This window comes from Marmota monax, unplaced genomic scaffold, assembly GCF_021218885.2.
Source record: "Marmota monax isolate L192 unplaced genomic scaffold, Marmota_monax_Labrador192_F-V1.1 WCK01_AAM20220418_F8-fsc00253, whole genome shotgun sequence".
NCBI lineage: Eukaryota > Metazoa > Chordata > Mammalia > Rodentia > Sciuridae > Marmota > Marmota monax.
The window spans coordinates 2,294,766-2,316,681 of record NW_026695237.1 but is presented as its reverse complement, the minus strand read 5'-3'; the positions used below and the strand labels follow the sequence as shown (position 1 = coordinate 2,316,681).

The 21,916-nt window shown below is 51.3% G+C and overlaps 1 protein-coding gene and 1 long non-coding RNA gene across 3 annotated transcripts; one reads left to right on the top strand and one right to left on the bottom strand.

The window, feature by feature from the left end:
- Window positions 1-6,509: 6,509 nt before the first annotated feature.
- Osm (oncostatin M) lies at window positions 6,510-10,538 on the bottom strand. Of its 2 annotated transcripts, none has more exons than XM_046439519.2 (3): window positions 10,426-10,538; window positions 8,599-8,735; window positions 6,510-8,074 (listed from the first exon to the last, which is right to left on the bottom strand). In XM_046439519.2, exons 1-3 carry the CDS (start codon window positions 10,457-10,459, stop codon window positions 7,526-7,528), a joined length of 720 nt encoding a protein of 239 aa, XP_046295475.1. In that variant the 5' UTR covers window positions 10,460-10,538; the 3' UTR covers window positions 6,510-7,525. The 2 variants fall into 2 exon arrangements, with proteins under 2 accessions (XP_046295475.1, XP_046295476.1); XM_046439520.2 differs by lacking the exon at window positions 10,426-10,538 and adding an exon at window positions 9,798-10,351.
- LOC124089472 (uncharacterized) lies at window positions 9,760-11,402 on the top strand. The gene is made up of 3 exons (XR_006850742.2): window positions 9,760-9,884; window positions 10,309-10,442; window positions 10,646-11,402. It is a non-coding gene; the product is annotated as an uncharacterized LOC124089472 (long non-coding RNA).
- Window positions 11,403-21,916: the final 10,514 nt, after the last annotated feature.

The window sequence follows — 21,916 nt, the reverse complement described above, 5'->3', positions numbered from 1 at the left end:
CATCATCCAGCCCCAGGATAAACCCACAGGATGGTTTCCCACCATCCTGGAAGCCCCTCCCCAGGCCTTGGGAACTGCTAACAGCAAGAATTGGGCCTAGTTCCTTCTCTAGTTATGGATGCCAAGCTGCCTCTATAGAGCTCTGTGCAAAGATTTTGCTTAGGGCTGTCCTTTCTCCCTGCCCTGACCCCAGGAGCTGGTGCTTTCTCCCTGCCCTGACCCCAGGAGCTGGTACAGAGCTGTCAAGTCCTGCACTGGCCCAAGGTCAAAAGCATGACTTTAACTGATGGCATAGCCTGGGGCTGTGATCCACTGCAGCACCTCTAATGGGACTGAGACCCTCAGATGCCATCTGAGGGAAAGTGAAGCCTCTGCTACTCTGGGAAAGAGTGCACTTGAAGGTCCTTTGTGAATGCAGGAACCAAGACTCCCAGAGAAGTGACCCCCTCCAAGATGGTGCAAAGCCAAACTTCAAATCTAGACGTCCCTTCAGCCTCCCTGGCCAGCGCTGTCTCCACCCTTGAATCCGTGGGTGATCTTTAACCCCTCACGTGTTCCCATGAAACCGTCACAATTATTTTCTCCTGCTTTGCCTCAACATCTTCCAAGAGAGGTTCAGGGCATGTCTTACCAAGCCTTTATGGGGTGGGTAAACTGAGGCAACGAGAGTTGCACAGGCCACCATATACCCTCTGAGGTACTAGGGAGCAACTGATATTTTTCCATGCTAAGGACAAATTTGGGAGCTGACATCTACCCCACAGTCCTGCCCAGTTGGGGGAGCCTACCGTGGTCTCTGTGCCAGCTCGTGACCCTCCGGAGTCTGGAAAGATGTTCCCCAGGTCTTCAGTGGGACACCATCATCTTCAGGGCCAGGCCCCCTCTGCTTCCCTCTCCTGCTGAACCTTCTCTGGCATCCTCTTCTCACCCCGCCCCCCACCTGACTTCCCGTCCAGAGCTGGGTGGCCCCAAAGCTCCCCCCACTTCCACCCCACCCCCAAGCTGAGGACTGGAATAACAGGTGCTGAGAGCCCCAGGCCCCTGCCCAGGCCAAGCCTGACAGGCAGGGGTAAGGTCTTCTGGATGGCCCAAGGGAGCAACAAGACTGGAATATGGGGAGGGGGCGTCCCTCTATCCGTTGCCCCTTCCTGGGCTTCGTGGCTAGGCTACTGTGGCCTGAGTCACAGCTGACTGGGCCGCGCCCAGCCTGCCTGGGTGACCCAGGCCAGCATAAGGCGATGACTGGGCAAGCCTCCGCATGACCGGCTGGGGTCGGCCTTAGGTGTTTTGACTCAGACATGCCACAGGCCGTGTGCACCAGGGCCGTCCTCCTCTCATCCCTGTCCCCAGAAGAGTCACAGGACTGCAGCCATACCCCTAGACATGGTGCCCCCAAGCCACCACTCCCTGTCCTGGCACCCACCTCAGAACCCCAGGAGCCACCTGACCCGTGTGATCCGCCCTCTGTCCCAGGCTCCGGAGAAAGCCTTACCTGCCCAACCCCTCTCCTTTAGAGACCTTCGCCCCTCCCCGAACAAGCCCAGCCCTCAGGGACAACCCCAGGAAGCAGGTAGCTGGCCTTGCTGGGGCCTCCCACTCTAACTGTGGACTGTGACCCTTGCCTTGATGCTAGAAAAAGGGTTCTGTAGACTCCCTGGGTCCCAGGCCTGGTGTGGAGGATGGGATGTGGGATGGGGACAAAAAAACAGAGTGTAAAGAAACCAAGCTGGGCATGGTGGCACATGCCTGTAATCCCAGTGTTTTGGGAGGCTGAGGCAGGAGGATTGGGAGTTCAAAACCAGCCTCAGAAAAGAGAGGTGCTAAGCAACTCAGTGAGATCCTATCTCTAAATAAAAATTACAAAATAGGGGCCGGGGGGGTGTGGATCAGTGGTCGAGTTCCCTTGAGTTCTATCCCCAGTACCTGCCCCCACCAAAAAAAGAAAGAAAGATATCAATCAGGAAGGAAAAGGAAAATGAGAGAAAGAGAATATTACATACCTATTCAGGGGCCATGCTAACATCAGTATCTGGTCTGCGTTATCTCCCAGAAAATCTTTGTCTAGCTGGGAGGTGAGCCAAGGTAGTCCCATTGTGCAAAGAGGGAAACTGGGGCGCATTCCGAGCAGGCTACTTGTAAGGGCTGAAGCAGGAGGTGGGAGGGCTCATTTTGCCTAAGTCCAAAGTACTTTATCATCTCTTGCTAAGGAGTAAATATATCACATTAAAACTGGGGCAGAGCTGGGGGTGTAGCTCAGTGATAGAGCACTTTCCTAGCATGCTCCGAGCCTGGATTTGATCACCAGCACGGAGAAAAAAGAAAAAGAAAAAAAAAGAAAAGAAAAGAACTGGGATAGCAAAGGGCAGAAGACCATGAAGACCCAAGAAAGACCCAAGTTTGCATTCTGGCTCTGCCATTTCCAAGCTGTGAGTTTATTTTGTAGATAAACAATATGTGCCAGGACCCCCTTCTCTGCTTTTTCCTGAAGGTTCCCCGTTTTCTATGCCTTCTGTCCTGTGGGATTTTTAATCCTAGTATGTAGTTTATAGCATTGACCAGGAGTCTGTGACTGTCGCCAAATATGCTTAAAAATGAAAATTCAGTTTTAATTGGGTTCAGGTGTAGGACCACATTGGGGGCTCTTCATCGAACTGAATTTGTTGCCTGCTTACCATGGTCATGACTTTGTCCCTTCACACAGATCAGTGGAGAGACAGCACATTTATTTGTGTCAACCCTCTAGGGGAAAAATCACCCTGTGGAAACCTCAGTTCACATTGTGGCCAAAAAGGTATTGTTTTCAAATCCCTGTTCCCGAGCCTTTCACAGGTGATGATGATGGGGACCCCCTCAAACAATCAGTTTGGGGGATGTGAGGGATGTGGGGGAGGGAGAGGTTGGGGGAGAGGGTGACCTGATAAGGGTTTATTCCTCCTGAAGCTGATGCACAATCCACAAGTGGCCTCCTGTTAACTGCCACAGCACCAAGGAAACCCCACAAACCTGAGGAGGTTGGGGGCATTTGAGCTGCAGGGTGGGGGATGTGAGAGGTGGGGAGCAGGAAACACTAGGAAGGCCAGGCTGCTGGGACATGCTAGGGGCCGGCTGAGCATGGAGCCAATGCAGGAATAAGCTGGCAAAGTTGATCAGGCCTGAGAGCCAGGGGCCTTCTATGCCATGATGAGAAATTTGGAATTGAAGGGCCCAGCAGCAGGGCAGGAGGAAAGGAGTCTGTCCTGGAAGGTCTGTGAGCAGGGGGGGCCCTTTATGAGAGTGAGTTTTAAGCTGAATCCAGGGAGCCAGACCCTTGCTGGTGAGGAGAGAGAACTGAGTGATTGATGGGGAGAGGAGAGACCTCAGGACAGCAAAGGAATGGGTGGGGATTTGGGACCCTGTTGTGGGGGTCAGAAAGCAGGAGTGTGGCTTGATGGAGGATGGCAAGTTTGGTTTTGAGACCTGCAGGTCTCCCCAGAACTGGGAGGAGATAGATCACGCCTTGGGAGGTGATCAACCTGGAGATGGTGGTTTAGGGTTACCTTCAATTGTAACTCACAGGATGCAATATGGAGGTGACAATCCCCTTAGATGGAGTACCTGAGACCCTTCCCCGGAGTCTGGACTACCCTCATCTGCTTCCTGGGAGGTGAATGCCACTTCAATTCAAAGCTGGTTCAAATGCCCCTCCTTAGAGGGTGGAGGCGAGAGGCAGGCATAGGCACACCAGACTTCCTAGCTCCTCTTCCGCAGATCAACCTCTGCATTCTCCGTGGGCAACCTCAGTGCCAGCCACAGCACCAGCTCCCCTTCCGCTTCAGGAAACTGAGTGTGCCTGGCTTTCAGTGCCTGTCACCTCCCACCCACAGCTTCCCAGCAGCCCAAGCAAGGAAAGCCCCCTTCCCTGATGCTGAGGCAGGGTAGATGTGAGTGACAGCCAGCTGCCTGCTGTTGGCAGCAGAGCATCAGGATGGCTTCCTGGTGTGTTCACTCCCAACTCCCCCCATTGACCCAGTTGCCTCTTCTTCTTTGGCCTGGGAGGCTGGGGCCCACCTGTGCTGTTCCTCATTGAGCTCCTACTGTGTGCAGGCACCATACTGGGTGCCTTGTGACTTGGTGTGTGTTTAAAATTGCTTCCCGAAGGGCCCCAAGGAGCAAAACAGATGGTGGCTCTGCCCTGAGCAGCACCAGGGGAGGGGGTCAAGAATGCAAACACCATAGAGGGAGCATCCCCAGATGGGACAGTTTTGAGAGAACAGGTAAGCAAGTTATTAAATCCAGATCACAGACAGGTGAGGAGGAATTGCTGAGAATGCAACTGTGAGCTGACAGCTGACGAAGAAGGGAGTTAACATGACAAAAAAGAAATGGAACAGCATTCTCGAGAGAGGGAACAGCATAGATGGAGCCCTTATGGTAGGAGGGAAGGCCCAGGCAATTCAGGAGTCGAAAGGTAGCCGATGTAGCAAGAGTCCTGTGGGGGACAGCGAGCTCAGTGTGAGGCAGCAGTGGGCTCTTATAGGCACTTGGTAAATCTCCTGGAATATATTGGGTTGGGTGACTCAGAGGGAATCAAAAGACAGGAATTCCAGCTCTAGTCGTGCACTAATACTTTGTGACATTGGGCAAGATGCTGCCCTACTCTGCGTCTTTTGATAAATCATATGCCCTCACTTATTCTACTTTGATCCTTGAATGCTGAAAGCCTTTGCCCCAGCTGTTCCCATCACCCCTTCTGCACGTCATTCAGACCACAGCATGGACGTCATCTCTCCAGACACCGCTCTGACCACCCACATCGCCCGATTCTCGTTCTCTATATTACATCACCTCACTCTATTTTTGCTGAGCTCATATGCAAATATCCGATGCTCCTGTTGGTTCTTTTGTTTGTCTCTTCTCTGTCTGCCCCTTGCCCCGGAACTCAGTGTCTTCAGGGATTCATGCAATTGAAAGCCAAGTTGCAGAGGCGGCGAGTGAAGGGATACCAGGAATATACTCCCGCCCTGGAGTCCAGAGGGCCTGAATTCAAACTGTGTCTACTCCCAGTTAATTTGCACTGAGAACAGGAGCAGGCCACTCATACTCTCTGACTCTCTGGGTGTCAGTCTTCTCGATTGCAAAGTAGATCATATAGATTGCAAAGTCCCAGCCAGGTTCTCTCCCACCACTGATGGCAAGTTCTGTTCCCCTCTTGGCCCCCTATTCTAGGAAGTGTGGGTGGTTGGGACTGATGCAGGTCAAGTTCATCTTTTTTTTTTTTTTAGCAATGCTGGGGTTTGAACCCCCAGTTTTATAAAACACACACACACAAGAACACAAAAACATTATTACATGCCTAAGGCATGCAAGTTCATCTTTTTCTGTTGACCCTTCTCTTGTAGCTACTGCCTCGGCATGTTCTTGGCCTATAGGTACCTCTCCAGAAAAGGGACCCTGAGCATCAGGAGGGAGTCATTTCCCAGGGATCAGATAGAAATCTAGTTCCTTGGGGCCCTTCGGGAAGCAATTTTAAACACACTCCAAGTCACAAATTGTCTGAAACAAGATCTGTTATGATCTCGCCCATTTCACAGATGAGGAAATAGGGATTCTGAGACCCATTAATTTGTCCAGGGTCACCCAGACAGACAGGAGGAGGCTAAGAAGAGACTTTGAACTCAGTCAGGTCTGTCTGACTCATGCTATGGTTCCACCCCCTCACCCCCTCCCAGTTTATTGCTCTGTCCACGCTGCCATTCCTTTTTGAGTATCTGCAGCATTTGCTGGGCAGGGTGGTAGTAGCAGGGCAGTGAACTTACACACTGATTAACTTCACAAATGCTTAGGGCACCTACTGTGTTCCAGGGACCAGATGTATCTATGTCCCTTCAGGGGGATCCATGAGTATACGCATATGTAAGGACACATGGGTACACATCTATGCTTGCACATGCTTGGACGCATACAGAGATACACCCACGGATCCATATATACACACACGTATCCTGGACATCAACATCCAGGCTTTAAGATGAGACACGTTGGCAAATGCTTATAATTGTGGCTCAGGAGGCTAAGGCAGGAGAATCACGAGTTCAAAGCCAGCATCAGCAACTTAGTGAGGTTCTAAGCAACTTAATGAGATCCTGTCTCATGATACAATATAAAAAACAGGCTGGGGATGTGGCTCGGTGGTTAAGCACCCCTGGATGCAAACCCCAGTACAAAAAAAAAATTTGAGGCAAGAAAAATATGCACACAACACACATTACCACCCATACCCCAGTCCCACACCCACAGTAGCTTACAGCAGTTTACACACTCCAAACTCCCTCCCCCCTCTCTTGCTCCCCTCCCTGGCACCCCTCATCCCCGGAATCTCAAAGGAGACTCATTTAGCTATTAAAAATAACAAGAAGAAAAAACATGAAGTTTTTCCCTGGTCAGAGCCCCTGGGTGGCTGGGGCATGTGACTTCCCTTCTTGGACAAGCATAGACCTTCTCGGGGCATGGAGAGACACAGAGACAGGAGCTTTAGAAACCAGCAAGTTTTAAATATATGTTAGCACAATATTAACATTAAATACACATCATAAATACACTTTATAAATATGAAACTGATTAAAAACTGATAAAAATCAATAAATTAGACATGTTGCTCCAAGGAATCTGCCCAGCAGTTTCTGGGACCCCCTCCAGGAGGGTAATGGTTTCAATATGAGAAAATTCCGTGACCCACCACCAGGGGGAGCAGCCAGCAGCCAGGACCCAAGACTGGGTGCTTCCAGGCACTGGGAGAGAACTCAGCATGCCCTCACCCCATGGCCATTTGCACCACATGTCCCAATTTACAAAGAATTTGATGTCCACCCTGTGTCACGAAATCCCAGCAACTGACAGGCAGAGGGGGTTTTATATAGTCCCCTGGCTCCCCAAAGAAAAAACTAAGGTCCTAAGAGGTAAAATGACCCACCCAAGGTCACACAGTGAGTTAGTGGCTGGGCTGGGACCTGAGCACCCTTTCCCTAGACCTCCAGGACACCCCACCCCAGTAACAGCTGCCTAAAGTGAGGTCACCCAGATGTCCAGGTGTCTGGCCTGAGCATTGATGAGGCATCAGAGGTCAGTTCAAGCCCTGACCTCCCTCTCAGAATCCTGCCACCATGAAAAGGAGGAAGTCTGGGGTCAACAGCCCTGCAAGTCATGAGAGGGAAGGGCTGGCTGGCCTCTGGGGATCTGGGGGGAGGGGGGTAGTCAGCCCAGCCATGAGTCAGCTTGTGTCATCAGACCCCTGAATCAATGGAAAGTCGGTCCCACGTGGCCTGACCTGGCCACCCCACCAGGACTGGGAAACTTGGGGCTGGGGGTGCAACAGCCTGACTCTATCTCCTCAACCCAGAGGAGGCAGGAGGAGCCCAGCCAGCTCCTCTCCTTAAAGTGCACTTCTGTGTCGTGGGGGATGGAGCAGAGCAAGTTTGGTGTCATGCCATGACACCTCATTTCCAAAGGGAACCCCTGTGTTCTTCATCCGCAAGGTGCGCCCCTTACGCTACCAGGGCAGATGCCCCCGGGGCACAGGCCTCTTGCCCCTCCTGAAGATCTTAGTCTTGAGGACCCCCTTGTGCAGAGCCCGGCGTGGGCTGTGTCTCCGGCTCCTGCTCGGGCTCTCCCCCCACTCCCTGAATACCCACCCCACTGAGCCCATGAAGCGATGGTAGCCACGCAGGAACCTGCAGCCCTCCAGCTTGGCTTGAAAGACATCCAGGGCAGAAGTGAGCTGCAGCCAAGGCCCTGGGCCTGTCGGCACGGGCTCAACAGTATCAGAGGAGCCATTAAGCAACCAGGACATACAGTGGATGTTGTTCCTGATGCCTTGTATGTTCCTCTTGGCCGTCTCCAGTTCTTCTAAGTCCTGGGGTTTTAAGAGTTGCTTTTGTAAAGTAACTAGTCCTTTCAGGACTCGGCCCAGGGTGGCATTGACAGTCCACAGGAAGCTTCGCTTGCTCAGTCCCCGAAGTGCATCGTTGCTGGGAAAGGCCCCAGGATGCTCTGTGCAGGATCCTCTCAGGATAGGTGTGTCCAGGTTTTGGTGTTGGATCTGGGGGGAACAGGAGAGTCAGAGAGTGCATGCTGGAGTCCCCCTCCCCAGCCCAACCACACACATAGAAGAGTCCACCCTGACTGGCTTTTAAATGCTAAAACTGATTCTCCTCTATCTGATTTTCCCATTGGACAGATGCAAAAACTGAGGCCCGTGGAGGACAATAGATTCTGAGATCACCCAGGACAGGGTCAGAGGGCTGTTTGGGGTTGGTGGGGGTGATTGGATGAGGGCATGTCAGTGGGAAAGGGGGGCTTCAGAAGGGCAGGATCTGTTTTGCTCACTGCTACATCTAGGTGCCTGGAACCAGGCACCTGCCAGGTGTGCAGTGAACACTCTGAACAGGCAGTGGAACAAGGAGTTGGGAGCTAGGGCAATTCAGCTTCTCAGGGTTAGGGCTGGAATAACACTAGGACTCAGTTTCCCCACCCACCCCCGTATTGAGTCGGGGTTATGCTCACTCCCTGACTAAACCCCACAATTCTCTGAGGCTCAGAAGCCACAAGGGGTGAGGTGCTCACATAGGGTTCCAGAAGTGAGCTGGTGTCCTCTGTGAGGTTCGCTTGCCTCTGGAGCTGGCTGAGGAGCTGCTGGTAAGGACCCGAGCAGCCACGCATGGCTGCTGCAGTGCTCAGGAGCAGAAGTCCAAGGACCAGACCTGAGATGAAGAAGGATGCGGGTCACCTGACTTGAGAGGAAGCCACAGGTGAAAGCCTCAGAGAGGGACTCAAGAGAGCCCCAGAGGGTGTATTCTCCCATCCCAGGCTTTGTGCAGACAGGTGGCACTGTGGGGCCACCACCACCTTCCCAGTGAGTCACTAGATCCAAAACAGGGTGGGAAAGGCCAGGATAGCGGCTGCCATTTACCAAGTAGGTGTTTGAGCAGAAGTTGCAGCACCCATCCTTGCTGGAGCTCAGTCCTGCCTACATCAAGATCCTAACTTCATTTGTGTAATATGAATTGAATTGAATTATGCTGTCATATATAACAAATTAGAATAAATAAAATTTAAAAATTAAAAAAAATATCCTAACCTCAGGAACTAAGAGCAGATGACCAAGTTGGAACTAGCTCTCTGCAAGATCTTGGGGCTAAGGACTGGCCCCTCTCCAGGACCCAGACTTGTCAGCTACCCTGGACTCCCTGCAGCAGGCTTTAGTCCTCTATTGAGAAGCTTTTGGGGTGGCAGCCCCGGAGCAGCCAGGTGCCCTGTAAACAGAACTAGAAGAAGTGACCTCTCCATCTGAATGGTCAACCAGGAAAGGAGATGGGAGCTCATTCAGTGCATGTGCCCATTTTACTGACAGGTAAACCAAGTCACAAGAGATGGGCTTGTCCAGGACACACAAGGCCAGAGCTTTCCCCAACCTCCCATATCTTCCTCCTCTCTCTATAAATGGCCACTTCAGCCTGGCCCACCAGGGATGCTGCAAGCCTGTCAGAAGGCTGCAAGGGGCTGGTGCAGTTATGGCTCGTTGCCCCCACCCCCACAGCACCAGCAGCCACGTGGTCGGAAGGGGCCTATGGCGCAATGGCCCGGAAGACAGTGACACCATCCTTCCCTTCCTACAAACTGTTCAGTCCCTTGGGGAGGCCTGGCTGCTGGGGAGGCCTGAGAGGCTGGGCCCCTGAGTGTGCCATCCACAGAGTGCCCTCGCCAGCTCCCCAGGTATCCACAGCCAGACAGAAGGTCCGTGGTGTGCGGATGACGGTACGCACATGAGACTAGGTGTCTGCAGGGTGTGTGGCAGGGGCCATGTGAGGCTCAAGGAGCACCTGCCCTCTTCACTGGAGCCCTGCTTGCAGGTGAGGCTTCCTGGATAAGGCTCTGGTGATGTCACAGGACTCCCTGTGCCTGCTGTCCTGTGGGTGTGGCTTGTGTGCTGTGTGATTGTCTGGGCTCCGAGGCCCCCGGGACTGGCTGACCTGAGAATTCATCCCAGACCTGGAGAATCAAAGCAGGGCAAGAAGGAGGCCCCATCGGAACACATATTGCCCCACTTCTCTGCCTGGCTAGTAACTTCCTTCCCTTCCCGGAACATCTTCCTCTTTCCTTCTGGTTCCCTGGTCTCTTCCCAATCCATCCTCTTCCCTCAGGCCTTGTTCCCAGAGTTCTCTATTTCACCTTCCCCTAGAAACCCTCCAGGGGTACCCCCTCCACCTGTGGGAATCCTGGGTTCTCAGTGGACCCCTTCCTTTACCTGACCTCTTGGCTCTTTCCTCTCCTCAGCATCCTTCTGCCTGGTGACTGCCCACCCCAGCTCTCAGAGGGCAGAGGGTGCCCCGCTACCCGCCAGCACCCTGGGCACAGCAAGCAGGTGCTGGTACAGAGGAAGGAAGTACTTACTGAGCAGCGTCCTCCTTGTGAGTTGTGCCCGCATGCTGGGTGCCCGTGCTGTGGCCCGCGGCTACCGGGGGTAACACCTCCCTGCTGGGAGCCCTGCGGGCTGCCAGCCACTTTATGCCCGCCGGGGTGATTGGCCAACACCTCGTGAGGTGGGTGGGGAGGGGGTGGGGGGAGGGCAGGCCTTCTGGGAACATGACCCCAAAAACCAAAGTTTCCACAGCGGCCAATGGGCGATGGGTGCTGTGGCATGCCCGCTCCTCCTCCTGTTTTCTTCGAATTCGTTCTTCGAGGTCAGCCCCACGCCCAAGGATGATGCAAACTACAGCCTCGGCCTTCTTGGGGAGAGTGGGAAGCAAGAGGGTTCCTGCCATCTTCAGGAGCCTGGGCCCAGGGTAAGAGGGAGAAGCTGCAAGCCAGACCTGCAGAGGCCCTGGTCCCTCTTCCCAGGAGGCACCAGCTCTGCAGGACACTGAGGTCTGGGGCTGAGGGGAGCAAGACATCTTCCCTGTTGAGTGCCCTTCCCGCCCTCTCGCTGGGGCTGTTGGGACATCTGTGAGCGGAAACCACTGGGCTCTGGGCACAGAGCCAGACCCAGGCTGGCAGCCCCGAGATTGTGGTTCCAGCCCCAGGACTAGCATCCCCCAGCCCAGCACTCCCTGTCTTCAATCCCTCAGCAGGCACCTGCTACCAGCCTCACATCCTAGGTCTCCCACCCACAGGCAGATCCTGCTCTGCAGACAGGGTCCTTTAGGGGAAACTGGACACTTGGAGCAAGAGAAAAAGAACATCAGGTTTCAAGCTTTCTGAGCTGCTATGTAGCCTGACATAAGTCACTTAACCTGTCTGGGTCCCAGAAACCCAACCTGAGGAAGTCAAAAGCAAATTTCCCAGCCCACCTCACAGGGCTGCTGCCATCATGGACATAAAAGGCAAAATCTTTTGAAGGAAAAAGAAAAGACGAAACTCTAATTCCAAGTACTAGCTATTGGGGGGGGGTGGTGGGCAGGATGGGGGAGTGGAGGAGATGGGGAAGCTGTGAGCTCAGAGGGGAAGCCAGGGAGGGGTAGTGGAGCTGCCGTGGTGACAGTTGGAGACCAGGTTTCACTTTCTCTGAAAGATAGCGATCATGGGTTGGTCCTCTTCTTCTTGAAGGCATCTGAACATGACAAGAAAGGCGCCCTAGAGACAATGCCCCTCTAGTCAACCTGCTACTTTACTGTGGGGTAAACTGAGGTCCAGGGAAAGGGTGGACAAGGTGGTTCAGGGATTAGCCAGGGGCCTGCAGGTCATGCCTGGCAGCCCCACACAAGTAACAGGCCTGGAAAGGGGTCAGTTGAGAGGCAGATCTCATAAGGCTGAAGAGCCAGGGTGGGCCCCTGGGGCCTGGCAGAGAGGTCTCGGCTGCAGGCAGCGGGTGCATCCCTCCTGAAGAGCCCTTCACGGAAAGCCAGTGACGCCAGATGGAGGCCGCTCCGCCTGTTCTCCACCTCTGTAGACAGGCCCCTGCCACCCCTGTATTCAACAGACTTGGCCCTGCTCTGTGCCAGCCACCCCCAGGCGCTGAGGATTCAACAGTAGGCAAAATCAGGCAGTCTCCATGCCCAAGAGGCTGCTCTACACCCCCATCCGCTCCCTGCACAAGGCCCAATACCCCACCGTCACCACCCCCAGGGGCCAGTTCTGGATTCTCATCCTGAGAATTCCGCTTCCACTAAATTCCCCTTCTCATCCACCCCCACAATGCCTGGGGCCCTGGCCAAGTCAGGATCCTTCTCCATTTCACATCCCTGATCTCATCTTGCCGCAGTCTCTAGAGGAAGATTCCCTAGCTCGCTTTGATGAGGAGACAGAAGCTCCCAGAAGTCCAGGGGCCTAATCAGGGCAGGAGAGCCAGATGGGGCCACAGAGCTTCATGCCCCTCTCAGCAACTGCTGATCGCCCGCCTCACCTGGGGAGTCACACCTCTGCTTTATTCTATTCTGCCCACAGTTCAAGGAGGCCATGTTCCCTCACCAGTTCCAAGACTTCTGAGGATGCCCAAGGCCACCCTGCAAACAGTTAAGAGGGCATTCAAACCAGGCCTATTCAAAGGACAACATTCTTAGCATGGGGCTAGACAAAGTGTTGTGCCCAGGCCACAGGCCACAGGGACCAAGGTCACCAAAGGCAAGGACAGCTTATATATTAGTTTGCTGGGGCTTCCATAATAGAAATACAGACATCCCAGGGCTTCCACAGGGACTGGTTCTGTCACATCTGAGTTTGTTCAAGTCCCTTATATGGTATAGTATCTGCAGAGAATTTAAGACACATCTTCCCATGTATTTTTGTGGGTGTGTGTGTTGGGGGCACTGGGGATTGAACCCAGGAGCACTCTGCCAGTCCAGCTATATCCTCAGTCCTTTCTATTTTATTTTTTTCAATCTCGATATAGGATCTTGCTACATTGCTGAGAGCCTCAATAAGTTGCTAAGGCTGGCCCCGAACTTGCAATCCTTCTGCCTCAGCCTCCCGACTCACTGGAACTGGAAGTGTGCAGCCACCATGTGTGGCTCCCCTATACTTTAAGTCATCTCTAGATGACTTTTAATACCACAAAGCAAATGCTTAGTAAACAGTTCTTAGACTATATTATTCAGGGAATAATGACAGGAAGAAAAATATACATGTTCAGCACAGACAAAACCATCAGAGGCCTAACCACATTGCCATCTGCAGGTGGTTGAATCTAATGATGTGGAACCTCCCTATAGAGAGAGCCAACTCTGTTACAGGCAAGGTGGCTTAGACAACAGAAATTTATTAGCTCACAGCTCAGCTCTGGAGGCTAGAAATCTGAACTCAAGGTGTCAGTAGGTTGTTCCTTCTTGGGTCTCTCTCCTTGGCTTGTAGATGGTCATCGTCTCTCTCTCTCTCTTTTTTTTTTCTGTATTGGGATTGAACTCAGAGGTGATTTAACACTGGTCCACATCCCCAGCCCTTTTTACTTTTTTGAGACAGGGTCTAAATTGCTGAGGCTGACCTCGAACTTACAATCCTCCTGCCTCGGCCTCCCAAATTGCTGGGATTACACGTGTGTGCCACCGTACCTGGCTCTGTCTTCTTGTCTTCTTACCTGGTCACCTATTGGTCTGTGTTATTTGTGTCCTAATCTCCTCTTTTATAAGAACACCAGTCATATCAGTGTAGAGCCCACCAATGGCCTCATTTTACCTCAATTACCTCTTCAAAGGCTCTATGTCTAAATATAGTCACATTCTGAGATCATGTGAATGAGGATTTTAGACACATGAATTCAGGCAAGCAATGATTCAGCCCGTAACATCTTGCAAGAGGAGGCACTGTGGGAAGGCTTCAGGGAGTGGGGACACTGGCTGAGGGTCCAGCGCTAGGTGATATAGGAGGACAGGGAATGGCCAGGAGGTAGGGAAGCCTGGCCTCAGGACCATTCAAGTGAAGCATGAGGGAAGGTGCGTCAGCGTTTCTGGTGAGGTCAGTGCCCAGTGACGTCCCTCTCGCCAGCAGGAAAAGCTTGCAACATGGCCCAGCCAGTATAAATAGGATCCCCAACCACAGGGCCCAGGGCTGTCCCCTCTTCCTGGGCCACGTCAGGCAGGTCCGCGTGATTTGGAGAGGAAGAGAGGACAGGCTTGGTTCCTCAGAATGGCTGTTTCCCAGCCTTTCCGGCTCACCCTCAGGCTGTGGGGGCCCTGCCCCTTCAAATGCAAGAATCGGACCTGCCAAGGCCTGGGGGAAGCAGATCAAAACTGGGGATGGGAGGTGGGGTGCTCCACTGGGTAGAAAGAAGGTGTCCCCCCCCACCTGCCAAATCAGAGGTGGAGAACAACTCAAGTTCCAGCCTCAATCTGCTCCAGAGCCCAGTGTTCCTGGTCCAGTCATGTTCTCTTTTTCAGCTTCAGTTTCCACTTAATAAACATAGTGACATAAAACAATCCAATTTAAAAATGAGCAAAGGAGCCAGGTGCAATGGCACATGCCTGAAATCCCAGAGACTCATCAGGCTGAGGTAGGAGGAAGGCAAGTTCAAGGCTAGCCTCAGCAACTTAGTGAAGCCCTATTTCAAAAAAAAAAAAAAAAAGGACTGAGGAGGTAACTCAGTGGTAGAATACTCCTGGCTTCAATCCCAATAATATCCCAATAATAATAATAATAATAATAATAATAATAGTAATAATATAATAGTAAGGAAAGAAAGCTGGGCCCAGTAATGCACACCTGTAGTTCCTGCTACAGGGAGGCTGAGGCAAAAGGATCACAAGTTCGAGGCCAGTCTGGGCAACTTAACTGACATCTATCTCAAAATAAAATAAACTGAGGATGTGGCTCAGTGGCACAGCACCCCTGGGTGCTGCAAAAAAAAAAAGGGGTGGGGGAGAGTTGAATAAACATTTCTCAAAACAAGGATACTCAGACTGGGCATGGTGGCACATGCCTGTAATCCCAGCAAGTTGGGAAGCTGCTACAGGAAGATTACAAATTTGAGGCCAACCTCATCAATTTACCAAGGCCCTAAGCAACATAGAGCCTTGTCTCAAAAGAAAAAGAGACCCTGTCTCAAAATAAAAAATAAAAAAGGGCTAGGGATGTGGCTCAGAGGTTAAGTACTTCAGGTTCAAATCCCAGTACCAAAAATAAACAAACAAACAAAAAATAATATTCAAATGGCCAAGAAGCACAAGAAAGATGCTCAATCATTAGCCATCAGGAAAATACAAATCCAAACCATATTGAGAGATCATATCACTCCCACTAGGGTGGTCGTAATCAAAGACAGACAATAACAAGTGTTGGCAAGAATAGGGAGAAATTGGAAGCCTTGTACACTACTGGTGAGAATGTAAGTTTGGCATTTCCTCAAATGGTTAAATACAGAGAGATCATATGATGGAACAATTCCACTTAGATCTGTACCCAAGAAAACTGAAAACATACATCTAAAATAAATAATGAAAACAGAAAACATATATCCACACACAAAATAATTGGCAGAAGCAATTATTTTCAATCACCAAATAGCACAAACAACCCAAATACCTGTCAATAGAAAATGGATAAACACAATGTGGCCTGCTCAATGATATAATGGGATGTTCACAAACTGAAATGAAACACTAACCTTACTGTAACACAGATAAACCTTGAAAATACATTACTAAATGAAAGAAGTCAGACAGAAAAGGCCACATATTGTAAGGTGCCATTTATACATAATGTCCTGAACAGGCAAATCCAGAGACAAAAAGTAGATTAGGGAGTGGGGACTCCAGGGATGGGAAATGACAGCTACAGGACATGTGGTTTTTTGGAGAAAGTGGTAAAAAAAAAAAAATATTCTAGAATTAGATAGTGGTGATGATTACACAACCTTAAATCTACTAAAAAACACTGAATTACATAAATTTGATGATATATGAATTGCGTCTGAAAATTTTAAAATCTCCTAGCAAAGGCTACCTCTTAGGGTAGTCAGTGTCCAGTGTCATTCAGTAAGATGACCCTGACCCATAGCAGGTGTCTGGAACACTTTGGGGCAGACAAAAGCGTACATTTGCTTATGTCACAGGGTGACTTTGAGGGTGATTAGGAAAGGCAGTGTTACATAAACCCCAGAGTGAACAAGGACCAACTGGGAGGTCAGCAAGGTCACCCTGAGCCTGGGGCATCCCTTAGCTCACAACCTGCCACCAAGTTCTTCTGGGACCTAGACAGTCCACAGGTACAGGAAATCATGTGCCCCCTGTGCCCAGTGGCTCCCCAAAGTTGGATAACTGACCCGCCCACTTCCTGGGGCAGGAACACCTCTTCAGGGAAGTACAACAGAGACAGAGACCCAGACAGACAAAGGGAGAAAGGAGGCGGGGGAGAAAAGACCTCTTACTGGTCATGTTCATGACTCCTCAGACCAGGCCCCACCACAGGGAACCCCCTGGCTGAGAGGAAGTGGGATGACCATAAGCATATTCACTGTGTGGCAGGAGAAGAGGCGCTGCCCCCTGCCATCAATTCTCAGGGCAAGTCTGAGATGCCCCTGCTGCCCTCTCAGGTCTTGGGAGGTTAAGGGACAGGCAAAATGACCAGAGAGGGCCCACAAGCCCACAGAGTCCCTTACCAGCACTAAGTCTTAACTGTCATGTTAAATAAAAATGACCCTAAATGTTAAAGAGGATGATGGAGTCCAACTATGCCCTGACCTTTCTCACCAGGATAACATAAAACACTTATTCTGAAACATCATTCTTGCCTACAATGTTTGGATGCCCCAGACACCAAGGCATGTGTATTTCTGGACATGTTGGGATACGTTGTTGAATCCTCATGACCATCTTAGGAGGTAGAAGGGGAGCCAGTGCTCACGGTGCTGGACAGAGGGAATGGGTCATTCATACACACTGGGCTTTCCTACCCTTGTGGTCCTCAGGGAGGGACTTATACAATACAGACTTTTTGCATCCCCTTGCTGCAAACACTTCCCTGGTTTCCTGTTGCCAAAGTCATTACCATGTCACCAGGCTCTGTCCACCTCCCCAGCCTCGCTTGAACCTCTCTCACCTGCCATCTTCTATGACCCTTCTTGGTCCCTCAGTGGACCTCAGGGCCTTTGTACATGCTGTTTCCATTTCCTAAACACTCTGCCTACTGAATTGCCACATAAACATTTAAGTCCAACTCAAGTTTTGCCTCTTTAGGGAACCTCCCCCACCTTCCTCTATCCCTGTGACCCTCCCAGAGTACCATGTGTAGCACTCATGGTGTATATATTTACAACTATGAATTTTCTTCACAGTGAGACTGTAAATTCTAAGAGGTAGGCACTGTGGTTGTGACTCTCCATTGCCTTTTGGGAGTACAGAAAGGGCCCCAGAATGCAGTAGGTGCTCAAGAAATTCTTGGTGAAGGGATGAATGCATGGCTATCCAGATGAGGCCATCTGAAGAAGCTTCAGGAAAGGTGATCTGTGGCTCCCAATCTGTAGGACCCAGATATATCCCTGTCCCACATCTGGTGCACCTGCAGCCAGGTTTCTAGAATTGCAGGGCCACTTGCTGCCAGGTGGAGATCCTTCTCATGTGCTCTCCCTGTTCCCTTTCCCAAGGAAATCTGATTTCTGCCATTCCCCATACACAAAGCATGTGATCCCATTTCTGGGCAGCCTCAATCTTAAAGACGCTGACTTTTTCCTTTATGATAACTTAAAAAAAAAAAAAAAAACGAATTCAAAACGTGCCTTTTCACCCACTGCAGATTGCAACACTTTCCTGGAAAACAAACCAAAAAAGAAAAAGTCAAAGCATTTCTCCCGCTTCACACATGAACCAACACCCAGCACGTGCAAGAGCTGGGAAGACCCATTCATCAGACACTCATCATACCCCAGTCCACAGGAGGGGGCTTGGGCCCAGCTGGCCTTCGCAGTATCACAGAGGTCTACACTGCCCCTGTGCGTCCTTAGCAGGACCAATCAGAACCCTTCCTTGGGCTTGACATTGGACATAGGAAGCACACTTGTCATATGGCTGGGGGTTTTGACCCAAATGTCACCTTTCAGCCACTATGGAGCTATGGAAAGCCAACCTTCCTGCTGAGAGGGAATGAATGGAGCCAGCACAGACAAGGAGGCAGAGCCTGAGCCCTGGCTCCTGTCAAAGCAGGACAATCCCAGGGCATGTCAACAGGAAGCAGATCTCTTTTTTGCTGGCCGAGCTGGTTTTCTGGCATTTGAAGCTGGGAGTCCTTTTTCCTGCACAAAATTGAGGATGGCCACAGGGTGGGGGAGGGCAAGGCAGGAGGAAGTGGGATGGGCTCAGAGCCTCCTTTTGGTTCCAGCTGCACAGGCACATTAAGTGCAGAAAAGTCACAACTTTGCTCCACAGAGAAGGCAATTGGAGAAAGGCAGTGGGAAAAGGCCAGATCCCAAGGGCTGGGACACACAGGTGGGACTCACTCACCGGACTGCCAATCACTGACCAGAGAAAAAGGCTTAGAACAGGTGCTGTGGCGTCACCTTTCTTCCCCCTTGTTCTTGGGGAGACACTGGGGAAACCCTCTGGTTTGTTTGGGGTACTTTTGGTACTAGAGATTAAACCCAAGGGTGCTTAACCACTGAGCCACATTACATCCCTAGACCTTTTCATTTTTTGAGACAGGGTCTCACTAAGTGGCTTAGGGTGTTGGTTAATTGCTGAGGCTGGCCTTGAACTTGTGATCCTCCTGCTTTAGCCTCCTAATTCACTGGGATTATAGGCATATGCTGCCTATAATCTTAGCATATCTTAGCCACCACACCTGACTAAGAACTCTTGAGACAATGAAAAGAAAAAAACCCTATGGGGGGAGGGGAGACAAGGTCATCAAGGCTTGCTGTATCCAATGACCTACTAGTGGCCATTCAATGGGTGATGGGGTATGATCAGCTGGGGTTCACCCTGACCATTAAATGATCCTGGAAGGAAGATAGAACAATATGGCATTACTCAAATGCTGGGCACCTCCCCAGTCTAGAAGGCAGAGCTTAGAAGCAGAAAGGTTGAAACAACCAAAATGTCCTTCAAAAGACAATGAAGCTGGGCATGGTGGCACATGCCTGAAATCCCAGTGGCTTGGAAGCTAAAGCAGGAGGATTGCAAGTTCAAAGGAAGCCTCAGCAATTTACAATTTAGCGAGACCCTGTCTCAAAATAAAATATAAAAAGGACTGGGTATGTGGCTCAGTGGTTCAGTGCCCTTGGGTTCAATTCTTGGATTAAAAAAAAATTAAAACATAACAAATAAGCAAAATGTAGTCAAGCCATACAATGGAATCTTATTTGTCCATGAAAAGGAATGATGTACTGACATATGCTACAATGTGGATGAACCTCAAAAAAGTTAATACCAGGTGCTGTGGTGCATGCCTATAATTCCAGGGAATTGGGAAGCAGAGGCAGGAAGATTATAAGTTTGAGGCCAGGTGGGGCAACTTAGTTGAGACCCTGTTTCAAATTAAAATAAAAAGGGCTGCGGTGTAGCTCAATGGTAAAGCACTTGCCTAGCAAGGCCCTGAGTTCCATTCCTAACTCTATTCTCTCTCTCTCTCTCTCCCCCTCTCTGACACACACACACACACACACACACACACACGGCACCCCAAGGCCCTTCTTGCTGGGCTACCTCTGGCCCAAGGGCTCTCATCTGTAGATTTAGAAAAGGCTAACTTAAATTTCAGAGGCCAGTGAAGGGGAGGGCCTGATGGTAGCCTGGAGAGGAGTCTCAGTTTTTGGGGGTTTTTTTTGTACCAAGAATTGAACCCCGGGATGCTTCACCACTGAGCCACATCTCCAGCCCTTTTTATATTTTATTGTGAGACAGGGTCCAACCAAGTTGCACAGGGCCTCACTAAATTGCTGACGTTGGCTTTGAACTTGCAATCCTCCTGCCTCAGCCTCTCAAGCTGCTGGGTTTACAGATGTGCACCACAGTGCCCTGAAGTCTCTCAGCTTTGAGGGAGATCAAGTGTAGGGTGAGGCACTGGAGGAGCAGGGTTGGGGAAATCGGCAGGCCAAGCCGGGAGGTCTTGAAGGCGACTTCCTGAGCAGGGGCTGTGATGGTAGAGGGAAGGGACATGCACATGCCTGTGCAGCCAAATGAAAGGGAGACTGAGGCCAGCAGGAAGCCAGGGGCAGCAACAAAGATGAGGACAACTGACTGAATTGGGGCCCTAGAAAGGGTGGGGTCCCCAGTATGGGAGGAGCATGGGGCCTGAGAGACAGGGATGGGTCTCACGGGGTTAGGGCAGGGACCTGGGGAGGAAGGCAGGGGCTGCAGGCAGGACGGGAGGCAGAAGAGTGTGTGGAGAGGTAGATGGGAAACCAGAGAGGCTGAGGCTGAAGGGAGGAGGGCAGAAGGCGGAGGATATGGGGTAGGTCAGAGGCACAGCATTGTTCTAGTGAGCACAGGAGAGTTGTCCTTCTGACAGCTGGCCACTGGAGCCAGCACTGGGAAGGTGGCAGGTGGAGCAGCAAACCCATCTACCGATCAGGCAGAGGCAGGAGATGTGGGATACATTTGGGCACATATGTGAACACGTGAACATGAAAGATTTCAACATGTGCAACACACCTGCTCACAACATGCAAAAACACACAGTAACACAGAACTTCCATGCTCACATGTCATACACACACACACACACACACACACACAGGTGCATAGGCAGGGACAGAGCCAGGCCCACAGCTGACGTCCCCACATAAACAGACATGGACATCCAGATGCTCACCCCAGAAGTCCAAATAACGGCTATGCCAGGACACACTGTCCCTTCAACCCAGGTGTAGGCTACTTTACACACATATACACACATATCCTCACACTTTCCTTCCCAAATGGACTCATCTGTGCTCACACACAGAGCATAAACCCAGGCAGCACATGCATACCCATGCACCACACGTGCATGCCCACGTAGTACCCACATCCATGGCCTACATTAACCTCCTGGGAAGGAACCCCGGGTACCCCCACAAGAGGCAATGTTGGTTCTAGAGCCCCAGCACCAGGGGCTGCTTGGGAAAGTGAGACTCAAACCGCAGCCATTGCCCAACACACCCACCCTGCCTAGCCCAGGGTCAGGGAGGAGCCAGGGCCAGGCCTCGCGTGCCTGCCCACGCATCCGTTGCCACCAGCAGCAGACACCAGGCCACCAACGCAGACAGCAGGGATTGCAAGGATCTTGCAAAACCTTCCCCATTCCTCAGGGTTCAGCTAAAGTGCCTTTTCCCCCAGGGAAACTCCCCAGGCTCCTGCGGGCACATTTAACCTTCTTTTGGAATTCTGGTTCTGCCATGACCAGCTGTGATTTGGGGAAAGTCACTTTACCTCTCTGTGCTTCATTTCCACCTGTGTAAAATGGAGATGACGAAAACCTATATTGAATATATACATAAATTAATAGTGCACCTCCCCTATACACACACAGGTAAGGACCCCAGGGAAAATGACAGAGGAGTCCTACTCATCCCCATACAGTCAACCAGCTGCAGACCCTCACCACCTCCCCTCCAGCCCCTTCCATCTACCTCCAGCTCAGGCCCTTCCCAAGGGGCAAGAAGGACATCAAAGTTTCTTATTCCATCTCTACAGAGGACCAAGAAGCCATATGTGGACTAACTTGGCCTGCACAAGACCAGGTGGCTCTTCCTGGCAGGGATGTAGATGAGGTGTTTAAACCCCAAATTTCCTCTCCCGTATCTTTGAGGAAGGCTTGAGAGGTCACTTCCTCTGTATGGGCAGGAAGATCAGAAAGGGTAGAAATGGGCCACTGCCTCTCCCCGCCGGAGGTTTCCTCATCTCTGTCCTCCCCCACCCAGGCCCACATCCTCCCAGCAAAAGCTGGACCCTGGGATGGCCACCAGAAGCCTGAGAACAACTTCCACCTGAGGGACAGTGGGCAGGTCATGAGCACTAAGTTTCACTGTCTATGATGTGGACAGGTA

Coding starts and splice junctions, on each gene's coding strand:
- Osm (XM_046439519.2), bottom strand. CDS start 10,459: ATGCGGGCACAACTCACAAGGAGGACGCTGCTCA. Junction 8,736..10,425: donor CACAAGGAGGACGCTGCTCA/GTAAGTACTTCC, acceptor TCTTCATCTCAG/GTCTGGTCCTTGGACTTCTG. Junction 8,075..8,598: donor GCTCACTTCTGGAACCCTAT/GTGAGCACCTCA, acceptor TGTTCCCCCCAG/ATCCAACACCAAAACCTGGA.